Below are 14,960 nucleotides of genomic sequence, written 5' to 3' on the forward strand. Positions count from 1 at the left end.
TTAAACTTCATAATTATTTTCTCATAATGTTATAAGAACTATCTTTTCTTTAAAATTATAATCAAAAAATGATAATACTATTAAACATTACGCCTAAAAATGTATTGAATTATGCAACACAATGGTCATGTATAGATAAAAATCAGTATGACTGATGCTGTATAGCTAGATCATAATAATATTTTAATAATAATAAAATACGTATTTTACATATAATAATAGCTACTGTCTAAACCTGTATTTATTTGTGTGCTATAAACATAGTTACTTTTATATTTTAGAATAGTCATATGAAATACAGACAAGATTTAAGTATGGCCGAGTTAAAGACATAAAATGTGCTTGGCTTTTTTCCATTTTACTACAAAATATATTATTTTCTTATTAAGATAATAAACATACTATGTATATACTATGTAATATATTATACTATTTGTGAAAAGAAAATTAAAATATAAAAGTTTGTATGACTTGTATTTTTGTGTTTTAAATATCAAGAATATAAGTACTCGTAGTCTTATTTAAATATTACGAGTATATTTATGATTATTTTTACTATAAAAAAAAATTTAAAAAAATTAGCTACTTATTTTTTCAAAGAATATTTATAATTACAATAATTATATGTATATTAATGTGGATTTTTTGTATAAATTATTATTTATATAAAATTGTTTGTTTTATAATTTTAGTATACAAATATATAATTAAAATATTACTATAGTTATGTCAAATAAATGACTCAATAAGATAATTAGAATAATATTATATCTGTAATATAATTAACTACAGCATTATACTACATAATATACAACTAATTTGCCAAAAATTAATTACACATAAGAGATAATATAAATTAAAGAAACTTTAAGACATGGATAAATATTTCTGACTCAAATGTGAGCATATATAATTGGAACATAACTGTTAACATAACTTATAGATAAATTCAATTTTAAAGAATAATTGTATGATGATATTTGATATTAAACAATTATGCTTAATAATGTTAAAAGAAAATAAAATTTTAAAAATATCGCAATGGTTTATTGCAAATACGATATAAGTTAATGTTCTTACACCGATGTGAAATAACGTGATTTAGAGGGGTGTTATATTATTGCGAAAACTACCTGAAATCTGAATAACTGTTATTCGATAAAGGTGGACTGCCAAAAACGAAAAGAATAATTGGGTACCCATCCTGGAAATGTTCCAATACATTTGCGGTTAGGTATATAATGATATTAAAGTTTTATTTTTCATTACAAGCAACGTGTTTTTTTTTCTGATAGTTTTGACTTCCATCGTTTTGGCATTCACCCAATGTTTACAAAAGTTCCTTAAAAATTGTTCCAAGTAGCATATATTATTAATGTGTATTAAGCTGTAAGCAAATATGATCGCCACCAACGTTTTTTGACGATAAAGTTATTCGTGCAACAAATTAAGTTCAAATGTAACATGACTGTTGTTAGCGTATATTTATTATTGTAGTTTAATTGTAAAAATGATGGTAAAGATATTATTGCGATCACAGAATTTAAAAAGAAGTGATTAATGTTCTAATTTAAGTATTAGTATACGGTTTGATTTTATACGCAGTCTTGTATTTATAATAATATGCTAGGTACCTACGTAATGAAAATGATAAAATAATAATTACATCACAATCAATCCATTAGAAAAACTTTTTTTTTTAATAAAAATTAATTTTTTAAAATTATTTTTAGATACTCGAAGATTTTTTTCATATGCAGATGGTATATCGTCGTGAACATCGTGGTCCACACGGATGATTATTTTGCGTTTACGGATGTACGTATCTTTGATCCCAGCATTGTTTTTGTGAGGAGCCAAACAAAAGAAATAGTATGCTACACGCAATTGATAAGATGATAGTCCCCTGAAATGTTATGCTCCAATTCATAGTGTTTGCAAATATATTTCGAACCAACACTAAATCAATTATATTGCCCATGGAGTAAAAAACATCACACATGGCTATTAGACTTCCTACATAACCTGAAATTTAATAATAAAAATACAATGCATTTTTTAAAAAAAAAGTGATTAATGATTTTAAAATATAATAATCATATTTTTTAACATGAGTGTGTGAAGTACGTGTGACACAGTACGTGTGTGTACGTGTGTAAGAAAAAAAGACGTAGACAAAAAAAAAATAATGAAACCATGTGATTACTTTTTTGAGTAAAACGTTTATTTTGTAATTATTTGTGAATAATTGATCAGTTTAATCGTGTATCATAATAGGTTAATATCAATTAGAATTGAAGATTTTAAAAAATTAAAGTTAAAATTAAATGGTGGTTATTAATTTATTATCCTGAATATTTAAAAAAGCAATTACGGTTAAATAGTTTTTTATGGAAAAGATAATAAATTTAAGTTTATAGTTATTATATTATATAATACATATAGGTTACGGAGAGATCTTTAGAATAATGTGTATAATTCAATAATATTGTGTTATAGAACAAACCAGGACACAAGTCTAGAGAATTTATTCGAATGCTGCTTCGTTCGAAGCCCAATAATATCACAGTCATTCTTATAAATGTTCTGGCCAACGACACGTCACATTCTGCAAACATGACACCCAAGAGCATTATCGGTGATCCTATTAACACAATTCCAACATACAGCTTTCTGACCTTTATTTTCGTATTCGTGTCGACATTCGTCATCGACGCGGCCGAGATTCCTGCGATTACAGACGTAACCCAACTGATTAGCCAAGACACAGATACTTGTATGCCGGTTTTCACAGCATCGCCGCCTAGGACATTGGCACCGTAAATCGGTAATCCGGTAGTGATAAAGCTGTATAAAAATCCGAGTCTAAAAAAATAAACGTGCTTGAAAAATATAATGCAATAATTTATTAACATACGATAGCAGTGATACATTTTACAATAGTATAATAACTGTGTACCTATCTACGATGTATGTTGTATGTATGTTGTTGTTGTTTTAAATATGCATAATACAAACGTACAAAAGGATTCGATTCCGTCTGTGTTTTCTATTAAATTAGATCTATCTTTTATCGACTATATCAAATATTTTAGTCGTCTGTTACAACTTTTGAAAACATATTATTTCAATGCTCAATAAAGTTAACTTGAAAAAAACTTCGCAAAAATTGAATTCCTAAACTCTACAAAATAAAGATTTATATTTTAAATATAAAGCATTTTTCAATCGTGAATAATAATGGAGTGAAAAATAAATTGAAAAATGTAAGAAATTCTTTTTTAAGTAAATTTAATGACAAATTTAAAACGAAATTTTATCGAATGAATAGGTTAGCCGATACAATTGCCAAAAGATTGATAATTTTAACGATAAACAAATAACTAATATTCGTTTTGTGCTTTATTGACATGTGCATGTACGTCTGTGAGTGATCCAATATTTCTTTTATACATAGTCACACACACTAATGATCTTTTTCTTCCGCGATTTTATCTACATTGTGCTTTCTGCGCACCATTTAAACGACCCACATACACACATTTAGAAAACTACCCATATTGAACTCCTTAAAAATGGTCGGTTTCGAATCCCTTTAAAATGTATTACATTACTATTTCAGTTAGATAGAAAAATGTTGTCTTTATCTTAAACATGACTAGTATTTTAATTAAGTAAGCCATTATTTTTAAACTTTTTATATATTATTTATCATTTTTTTAAATTTTAACCAAAAAAGTGTAAACATACATTGAAATATACACAGGATTTACCATGTATATTTATATTTTATTTTTTAATAATGAATTAAAAAAAACTTTTTATTATACTCAAGGGCCATATTTTTTATTATTTTGATTTTTATATAATTTAATAAGTTTTTTGTGGCAATGTCACTTTTTTCTTATGAGTATATCACTATGTTTTTTTTATAAATTGTCAACCAGAACATTTTTTTGGAAATATTAATGTATCTAAACCGAAAATCGGACGAGTAGTTTTTGAGTTTTCAATTTTGTTCATCAAGAATATTAATTATACAATTACTGATCTATGATATTGAAAATGCTAGTTATTAATACTAATCTATTAACATTTTATATTTTGTAAAAAATTTCTGAGTATAAAAACACTGAACAAATATTTAATCTATTTTATAGATATATTATATTATACATTTTTTAAACCATTTACTTATAAGTTTATTATTTTTAATAACTCATAGATAATTCATTAAAATTTTGATTTAGATAGTCAATATTTTTCAAAAAATGTACGTGCATAATAGTTTATAGTGAAAAGTTGGTTGTTATTTGAAAAAAAGTTTGTTTGGCAACAAAACACTCCTTAAAGTTTATAAAAACCTAAGTAATTGAAAATAATTAATCGGTATTTATATTAAAAAAAAAAAAAAAAAAAAAAATCAAGAATAGTTAATAATATTTGGAGGATAACAATATACGACGTACACAGTAGAATACAAATCGAAAACCGAATACGCAGGAATATTAAGACTTGACTTACGTATCCTGTATCCTTTACTTATACTATCCGACTTATTCGATATCTAATATTTTATTTAATAAAAACGTAACGATATAATAATATAATATCAAGTAACAATAAATGTGACGTCCCGTACCCGAATGATGCGTTTAGTAGACTGATGAACGGCATTGATCGTATGATCACGGTCCACGCCGTCGAGATGAACGACACGGACTTAGGGAGGTCGCTGAAGTCGTTAATGTATGGTGTCAGATGAATCATGGTCCCCCACACGGCGGCCCAGATGAATCCGATGACGGACAGTGTTATAAAGCTGCCGTCGAGCGATACGTTAGGTATGACTATTCCGCTGTATAAGTGACCGAAGAAGCCGCCAAACACTGTGCCGGAGAACATGAACGTCGTGTATAGGATTCTGTTGGTTTTTGGTACGATTTTGCCGGCTAATATCCCGCCACACGAGCCGGTCGGCCCGAACGCACACCTGAACATCGAAACCGGTGATTGTACATCACAATATATAACAGTGATCGCGTCGATCGAGAAATTAAAACAACGTAATATCAGAGTGATCTTAACGACAAAAGAAAATAATTTCGAAGTGAATATTGTGCATAAATATTATCCACATATTATTGTAAATCTTATTGTTATACTGCGTTGTCCTTATCTTATAAGTAGTTGATTTCTATTTTCTACGCAATCGTAAAATCCAGTTTGACTGTCGATATTATATAAATTGTTTTTGTTTTTTTTTTCCATCGTAAATCAACTAATATCTTGGAAAATATAAGGAATTATATTTAATTACCTTTTTTTATTTTTTTTATGATTTATTTATCGAAATTGAAAATTCCATGTAATTCCTGGGTTATTGCCAAGTTTGTGAAAAATTAATCACCCTGTATAATCGATTTAATGCTGTTAGATGTGGGAGGTCGTATTATCGTTTTAAGGAGATTATTTAGATAGACATAATAGTCTTATGTGAGTTAATGACTATAGGTTGGATTAGATTGTGAGTGAGCTATATATTTGTTTCTTCCAACATCATAACGTTTTTGGCTGCAACGAAATTATTTCTCTACGATACCAGTTTTGTGTACACTGATATTATTTTTTGGACTAACGTTGAAACGTTAGATTGTTTCAGATTGGAATCGCTACTTATTGCTTGGCGACATTAAATATTATCGTACTATATGTACACTGCTAAAATGCTTGGGCAATGAAGAGTAATACTCTGGAGAATCTAGTGTATTTAAAAGGAACGAGAAAGTAAATCAGCAAAAAATGTACAAATATTTGTGCGTAATGTATTTAAGTATAATAGGTTAGGTATACATAAAGTGAATATTTTATGATTATACATTGGAAAGGATTCATATTTCATTTAATTACTAAAACAATTATTTATAGAACATGAGTTTTAATTAATTTAGTAAAATAGAATAACATAGACACATAAAATTCATATTATGTAAATTAATTAGGTACAATGTTAAGGTTAATGTGATTAAGTAGAAATGGTAAAATAATATTGTTACCAAAATGTATAAAAGATGAACCTAACTTTCAAATTTAAATCCAGAGGTTATATTTTCTTTCAGACTATATTTTAGATTTTCGTAAATATTATATCTGTTTAGGTACTTTCTTGAAAAGTTTTTAATCGCCTAATTTAAAATTGGGATTTTACTTGTTTGTTCTAATCGTCTACTATTTTAGTTAATATATTCTTTTTAATCATAAAACAAAAAAAGTGTAACAATAGAAATTTTAACAAGGGGGTATTATATTTAAAAATCTTTTAAAATAAAATTGTCTAATCGGTTCCCTTAACTGTAAACCAAATAAATTATTATGACTATTAGTTTAATTAGATAAATAACCATACAAAATGTACACATCATATGCTGGTTTAGTTAAGGGGCCGCTAAAACAACATTTGTTTTCTCTGTTTATCTCCCGCATAATATGGGAACAAAGATATTTCGTATTTCTATGATTATGACTCTGGTTAAATTCAGGGCAAAGGCACTTATCATGTATTTGATAAAGAAGAATATTTCCTGTGCATTGACCGGATAGATTTTTAATATTTACATTTTTGAATAAGTTATTATTGGTTAAAAATAATCAAAATTATTTTAAATTAAATCAGGCTTATATTTATAAAAATGTAAATATTAAAAATCTTTCCAGTATTCCGGCCAATGCACAGGAAATATTTTTTATAAAATATATGATAAGTGCCTTTGGCTTAAACTGAACCAGAGAGTCGTAATCGTGAAGATACGAAATATCTTTGTCCTATACTATGTGGTGGGAGATAGTCAGAGAAAAGAAAATGTTGGTGTAGCGGCCCCAATAGATTTCATTATTTTATAACCGCATGAGCTATTTTATCGTTGGTGACTAGTGTTGAACGAAAATGGTAAATATGTAATAAGAAAACTGCATAAAATTTGCACTGTGATTATCAAACGATGGCCCATTTAGGAATTGAGTACATTACACAGTACTAGTAAAATGCTCGAATAATAAAAATAAAAGTCGAGATGTAAACGTCGTTGTTTCAAAGTTTTAAGATTAAGAATTTATAAAAGAAAGAAAAGCTGTGTGGTTTACGTTTGAAAAAATCTACTGATTTGCGTGTACGTGGGAAGGATTGTTGTAAAAAGTTAAATATATAAATAAGTTGTCAGAATAAAGATAGACATATTATTGTAAAGTAACATAATATTTTTTTTCTTTAACTTGATTGGAATCGATATTTATGTTCAACAACCATTGTATAATTCAAACCTCAACTAAATTTTGTATATTATTTTAACATTATTAAAGTTATGAAGAAATGCAATTGAGAATTTTTTAATTTAGTATCAAACAATACTTTAGATTTTAATTTTGTACAATACACTTAACTCAAAGCAAATAAGAATTAAAGGAATTACGTAGATATTATATTATATTCAATAGGCAGTATACAAAATATATTTATACTTAGAATGGATTTATCTTGGAAATTTGTACTAAAGTATATTATATTCATAAAAATTATTTTCACTTTTTGCTTATTATAAATGTTTCATTAACTTGTATTTTTTTTTTCGTAAAATAGTATGTTGAAGAATATATAAAATAAAAATTTAATATGTATGCAGTAAAATTACATAATTTTGTAAAAAAGGAAAGATAAAATCACATTACTTGCGTATAATTATATTACGAAATACTTATTTTTGAATATTTTAATATAAAATAGGTAATTATATATAATTATAATAGGTAGTAATAAAAGTTATTTCCAACTTAATTTGATATTTTTAAAATAAAAATTTAATTTTGATTCCTATATTTATGTGAGCATTGTTGGTAAATAATAACTACAATCTGTTTTCATACAGTAAAAATAAAACCAAATTGTTAATTGGTTATTTTACATTTTTTACACAAATTATCTATTTTTAGTACATAAATATTTTTTTTTTACATTAGTTTATCGTTATCTTTATCCATATCTACACTAAACTTTGAAAATTTAAACATGAGTATAATAAGTATGTAATATAACAAGTTATAACCCAAATAAATCACAATTTTTATGAGTATTTCACATGCAATTACTTTAGATACTTACATGTAAAAAAAATTGTTTTACTAAAATAAAAAAACACTCACAATTTTTATGTTACATAATATTGTTAATGTTTCTACTATCAACTATTTTTTGATTAAAAATAATAAAACATATTATAATATACACCGAGTTTAATGGTACTAGAAAATATATTGTATTAAATGTCAATTAATTTATTAATAATATTATTATGAATAGTAATTATTTTATTTTTAAATAAAAACTTAATTAATTTACAATATGGTATTCAAGATTTTCGATGAAGTATAATTATACAGATTATGCACTAATTGTTGTTTATTTTTCTAGTACATTAAGCCGAAAATTTCAAATAAACAAACGTTTTGATCACAACTTTCTAAATTTTTCATTGATACTATTAAATAATTAAATTTATTATGTAAATAAAAAAATGATGATTATTTAAAATTATATTTAAGTAAGTACAGTATAATATACGAGATAAACAAAATAAAATAGAGATACACTATGTTTAATATATATTTAAATTCGTCGACGATAATTTCATTCGTTTCCACATATTAGCTTTATTTTATTGCATATAATTGTGTTTCAAAAATTATTTTGAATTTAGATCAATAGTTTAACTATATTATTAAATAATTTATCTCATATACAAAAATTATATTATTATATTATAATTGGTTTACAATAATTTAAAAAACCTACGAATGATTAATCCATAACTAATAGAGTTGAGTCATTCGACGCATGTTACAATTTTAAATTGTATTCATTATACTATTTGATGGGCTACAAGAAATTTAAATAGAAAACAATACAAAATGCAATGTTATAAATAACATTACATTCATCAAAAAGTTTTATTAGATAAGCAAGAGTATTTAATCGAGACAAGTATATTTGTCAAATATAATTAAAATTTATGAATACTATAAAAAGAGCATAGGGCTAAAAGTTCAAGGAAAATGAAAATAAAGTAAAACTCTTAATAATACTTGTTTATATTTTAAAACTATTAGTGATTTAATCACTCAAAAAACAGAATATAAATATATTATAAAAAATCATACTTTTGAATTTACAGGGTTATGAATACATTCATAAAATATAGCCAAACGTAATGCAGAATTTAGAAAATGTCCAAACGTCCAAACACATTAAAATTTTTAAAAGCTTGCACAAACACATACAACCCATATCTCACTATAATTTTTATAGTATTTGAGGAAACGATGACTGAGAATTCAATAAATATTTTCACTCACTCAATAATGTATCATAATACGATACGTGATATTTTTATACAAAGGTATTCGTTGTAAGAGAAGCGAAATATTCACTCGGAATCAATAAAAAAAAAGCCGACTAACTGGGATAAAGGATTACGAAAAAAACAACATTTTCGAAACAGCCGCTATAGCTATTTCGGCAATAGCGCTTTTTCGAAATATGGTAACGACTGTAGATTTTCAGTCGAAAAATGCAAGAGGACACGTCGTACGGTGGCGGTGGCGAAGTCGGGTGTAAATAGGATGTTGATATTATGCTGTTTTATAAGATCGAATATACAGCGTGGAAAATGTCACGTTAATAATATTATAATACGTTATGACATTGTAATACAATGCGTACACCTAATAATAAACTGAAGGTGTCTGCGGGCGCCTCGGGATCGTGCTTGGCGGTCTTATCCAACAGCGCCAACGGGACCGTATTGAATTCATCGTTCGTCGCAGTATTCCGTAACGAAAATTTTTCAACCGAAAATAATTACGTTATTATATTATTATCATTATTGCCGTTGTTGTTGTTCGTATATATAGCCCGTATGGGTAATAGAATACGTATCGCGCGACGTTAAGATTGGTGTAGGTAACGTAACTCGTAGTTGAATAGCATCGTAAAATCTTATTAAATTTGTGTTTGTTCAACCGTTCGCGTTGGTACCTACACTGCAGTATTTCCTCGTTAATACAAACTCGGTAAACACGAATTATTGGATAATGTAAACTTTTTTTTTTCGGAAAGCTCCTCTTAAATATTTTAACGAAGGATTTTTTTTGATTTGTCTATTTTACACGAGTTTTTGCTCATCTGGTTCGACGTTGATCGCTCTCGTCTAAATGAATTGCTCTGTCGGTCAGTTTAAATTTATTCTGTTATTGATTTATTGTGTTAAGTTGAAATAGACTTAAAGAGAATTAATTTTTAGAGCGTATTCATAGATTTTTTCGAGTTTTTAGTACAAAAACAAATAGTTAAACATTTACTATAAAATAATATAATATATTAGAGGTCATTTATATTCAGCCCTTATAATAACAATGTATCTGTGTAGTTTAGGTTAGACTGTTAGAGTAAGGTCAGGTTAATAAAATAGTACAAATCAAATGTTTTTTAGTGTTTATACATTTCAACGATAGAACAATAATTCGAATACGGCGTCATGGATAGGCATTTCATGGTCACGGCGGTCGTTGTTCCATTCATTCAATAGCTATAAATGTATAATATTTTAAGTGTGTCTTTTATACACTATACAGGTTTTACATACAGGTTAATATAATGTGATTGATAAATTAAGTATGGTGAAATTAGTTTGAGCTATTTAATAATTAATAATAAAATATTATTTCAATGAAAATCGCATTTTCATAACTATCTATAATGAAATGACGAGCGTTAACACAAAAATGCACGTGTCTGTTTAATCGTTTAACTTTCTATATTAACTCAGTTCATGAAATGGTCAAACTTAAAACTCGGATGAACTGTTTAAAATAAATACAAAAATAAAACAACTTAATAATATACGATACATGTTTTAGTAAATTGTTTTAATTTTAAGATAAATTGATATAAATCAGATACTACACATATTATTAAAATATGTTGATAAAAATGTATTTAGTTGTTTAACTTTTACAATCATTATTTAACATATTTATTATTATTAATTTATTCTTAGAAATTTACAAAACTATAAACATTTGTTTTATGACAAAATAAGAACAAACATGCAGTTTATGAAAATATTAATAAAATATACACAGTATTTATGCCATTACAGCAGATGATGGTTGACTAATGTTAAAAAAGTTATCGTGAATTGATATTAATCATTATGATATACATTAGAGTGCAACGATATATTTATATAATGCAATTTTTAAGATAAAGATTTACGTGGCTAGTGAAAGGCGTAAATACAGAAGTCGGAAGTCCTGTCAGACGCAATGTGCTTAGTTTATTATCTAACAGCTTTGTTGATGACTTTTTAAGCTGTATGTAATCGTATTAAAATAAAATATAAATTAAACTTATAACGTATCAAACCGATACATCAATGTCTTTTAACATATATGTGGAGACTCAATGATTGACTATCTCTTACCACCCACATTTATATTAAGTATGTTAATGAACACCACATCATAATATTGTAATTGTTCATTTATGAATATTGCATCCAGTGTATAACTAAAAATAACATTTTCTCAACCCATTAAAAAGACAGAATTTGACGTGAGTATCAAATTCATAGAATGAGCAAATAATTATATCTGTATTTCTAAAGAACATTTTATACGATAGATATTAATGGTATTATGATAGAATCTTACAGGAATAAAATGCGAGCTGCAGGCTGCCTACTTTTGATATATAGTGGTTGGTAAGTTAATGAAAACAATAATTAATTTTAGTTAGTAAAAAATAAGAAAGACAATAAAGAAAGTTAAATTATAAGTTATTAGGTAGTTAACAAACAATTAATTTAAATATAAAAAAAAACTTTTTTTAAATTACAATTTAGGTCACAGATTGAAGTTATTGTTATTTAACTTTCAAATTTCTTTAATACAAACTAAATATTTAGTTTTAAATGTATTCTACTATTACATATTGTTGCAAAATAACCATAGTGGTTCATGCTATTGTACATTAGTGTCAACTAGATTATTAAATAAAAGAAAAATGTATTTGTTTATTTATACATAATATTATTGTAAATATAGTGATTTAAAAACAGATTGTAACGTTTTATTTTTCAAGGTGAATATGAACGGAGTGACCATGTTTCCAAATATACTTCACAAAATTATATTTCGTAATTTTCTTATCATAAAAAGGAGAAACAACAGGTTTTTTTTCTTCAATCATTTAAATTTAAATTTTTGGAATTGTTTAAATACGAGTATACTTAAAGAACACAATAAATATGTGTATTTTAAAATTCTTGTGATTTTATTTTTCTACTTAAGAGGTGTCCCGTAAAAATTTAAACTTCTGTTTTTCAAATGAGAAGCCTCGTTTTATTGTAAATAATTTAGTGAAAAATTTGAAAACTTTTGGGTGTCAAAATCAAAATTTAAACAATTTGTTTTTGAGTTATTACATTAACTCTGCGTAGTATAAGGATAATAATTAAAATGTTTATTATAACGGGTTTCGAAGATATTGGTGGATTATTGTAATTTGAAAACACGAGTTTCTTTCGTCACTGGATACTCTTCTAAGAAAAATCTTAAAATTTAAAAAAAATATTACGGTATTGAAGTACACTAAAAATTAAATATATAATTTTCATGTATAGTATTTTGAAATTCAAATAAATCAGATTTTCGAGACTTGAAATATTAAAAAAAAAAAAAACCGGGGTAAGCATGCTCGGCGAGTGGTCCTGTAGTTCAATAATGTGTGTAGTGCACGACACGCACACGAAAACGCCCCCATAGTGCGATGTACCGCAGAGGAACCTGACCTACGCGCCAATCTCAATCGGACTTACCCTTGCAGGAACCTGAGGAACGTGACGGCCGCCCAACTCTCGTACTGTACGAACGCCACGGGCACCAGTGCCATCGTGGCCGCGGTGACGGCCACACACCACAGCATTATGGACCGCTCGTAACCGCGGCTCGAGTACACGCCGCCCGGGAGCGTGGACACCAGCGTGCCGAAAAAGTACGCGCCCATCGTGGCCGCCTGTTGCCGGATCGTCCAGTCCAGACGCCTGGCCACCGCGGTCGTGGAGTTGGCGCCCACGTCCAGCACGGCGCCCGGACACAGCGGCCGGTCGACGGACGCCGCCACCAGCGGCACGTTCATCATGACCATCATCGAGTACGTGAAGTGTAACCGGACGGTGAGCAGGAACGAGTACGCGAGGAACACCATGGTCAGCCAACAGTTGACCGCGCATCTCTTCCGGCGCTGTCTCAGGTCGTACGATCCGATCACGCTGACGTTGATGACGTTGTTTGCGTTGTTGCCGCCTCCGCCGCTGCCGTCGCCGTCGTCGTCGTCGTCTTCGTCGTAGTTTCTGTTGTTGCTGTACAATTGTGGTGGCACGCTGAACATCGGAATCGTAATGATAATATGTATAAATAATATTATGACGTGTACGTATTGTCGTTATATCGTTATCACGGCGGCGAACGGGCGGCAGATCGTCGTTTGATGATATTTAAATGCAAAATACATCGATACGTTTCAACTGAAAAATCACCACAAAGTATATGACGCATAATACGATAATATTATTTCGGCTTGACACCACACTGGTGGACGGGCGTCGTCCCTAGAACTCGGATCGTAAGGGGAGACGCGGGGCCGCATCGTAAACACGGTCTTTGCATACTGTCGAGTTTTGTTGATTAACGTACGACATAAAGTAAATATTTACAAACACGGGTATGTTCGAGAGGACTTCGTATACGTACACGCGTCGTCTTTGATCTCGCCAACGTATAATATGGCACAGTATTCTAAGTTCTGAATAATCCGTTTTGCTCTGTTATTTTTACTATTATAGCGAGTTTTTTTTTTAAACTCTGAGCGGAGCAACGGTTAAACGTATTAAACGTTTAAAATATTTCGATTCTTTTTGAGGCTTGATATTTTTGATTTTTGATTTTAGATTTTTAAGGGTCAGTCATGTTTGATATAAGATTTTATATACATTTGGCATGTAAAAATATTGAAAATACAAGAGCAAAATTTTTTTTTTTTTTTCCGGTCATTCGAAGATAATATTTTAATGAAATTTGTTAAAATCATGAACATTTGCTAATTATTGTTTGTCAGTTGAAAATTTAAAATTCCTTACAAATAGTTAATAACGAAGAAAAAAAAATACAAGGGTAATTAATTTTTTTATAGGCATTTTAAGTTCAAATTTGGACGAAATTGCATATTTAAACAATAAATAACAATTTTCATTATTTTATTAGAATTCAAAAAAAATATATTCTTGGAGACATAACTTGTTTGTAATTATATTTTCTATACATGATGCCATTTTTTCGATAACAATTAATAAACCTACGGTATTAAGAATAGTAAAATAAATTACTTATAAATTTGAATAGTAATATCTAAAAATATTTCACGAAATATACTATATTATACATATTATATACATATAGGTGGAGGATAGACTGTCTCCACTCAAATTCGTTTTTCGCATAGAATGATATCATTAAATTTAAATTTAACACATCAATCACAGTGACCTATTATATACATATTGTACAGCAGAATGGTTCCATAGCTTGCTCGCCTTTATACTATAAGTAAAAATAGTATAGACCCTATTATTATTATTATTAAACCCTCGTAAGAATTTTAAAATTTGAAGTAAATCTAAATAAATTGTTTAATATTTAAAAAATTTTAAAATATTAAAATGTTCATAATATTAAATATAAATATAAAATAATCAAAAAAGCTTAATAAAAATGATTCCAATATTTTGAGTTAGTTAGACGACACGCGCAGATACGACGTATCCTTATGAAGTTATGAATAGACAGTATTGCCT

The 14,960-nt window shown here is 27.8% G+C and overlaps 1 protein-coding gene across 1 annotated transcript; it reads right to left on the reverse strand.

The window, feature by feature from the left end:
- Positions 1-1,810: 1,810 nt before the first annotated feature.
- LOC132918706 (sialin-like) lies at positions 1,811-13,498 on the reverse strand. The gene is made up of 4 exons (XM_060980128.1): positions 12,927-13,498; positions 4,643-4,993; positions 2,507-2,865; positions 1,811-2,025 (listed from the first exon to the last, which is right to left on the reverse strand). The coding sequence occupies exons 1-4, from the start codon at positions 13,496-13,498 to the stop codon at positions 1,811-1,813; spliced, it is 1,497 nt and encodes a 498-aa protein (XP_060836111.1).
- Between the last annotated feature and the right edge of the window lie 1,462 nt (positions 13,499-14,960).

The sequence above is a fragment of the Rhopalosiphum padi genome, chromosome 1 (assembly GCF_020882245.1).
Source record: "Rhopalosiphum padi isolate XX-2018 chromosome 1, ASM2088224v1, whole genome shotgun sequence".
Taxonomy (NCBI): domain Eukaryota; kingdom Metazoa; phylum Arthropoda; class Insecta; order Hemiptera; family Aphididae; genus Rhopalosiphum; species Rhopalosiphum padi.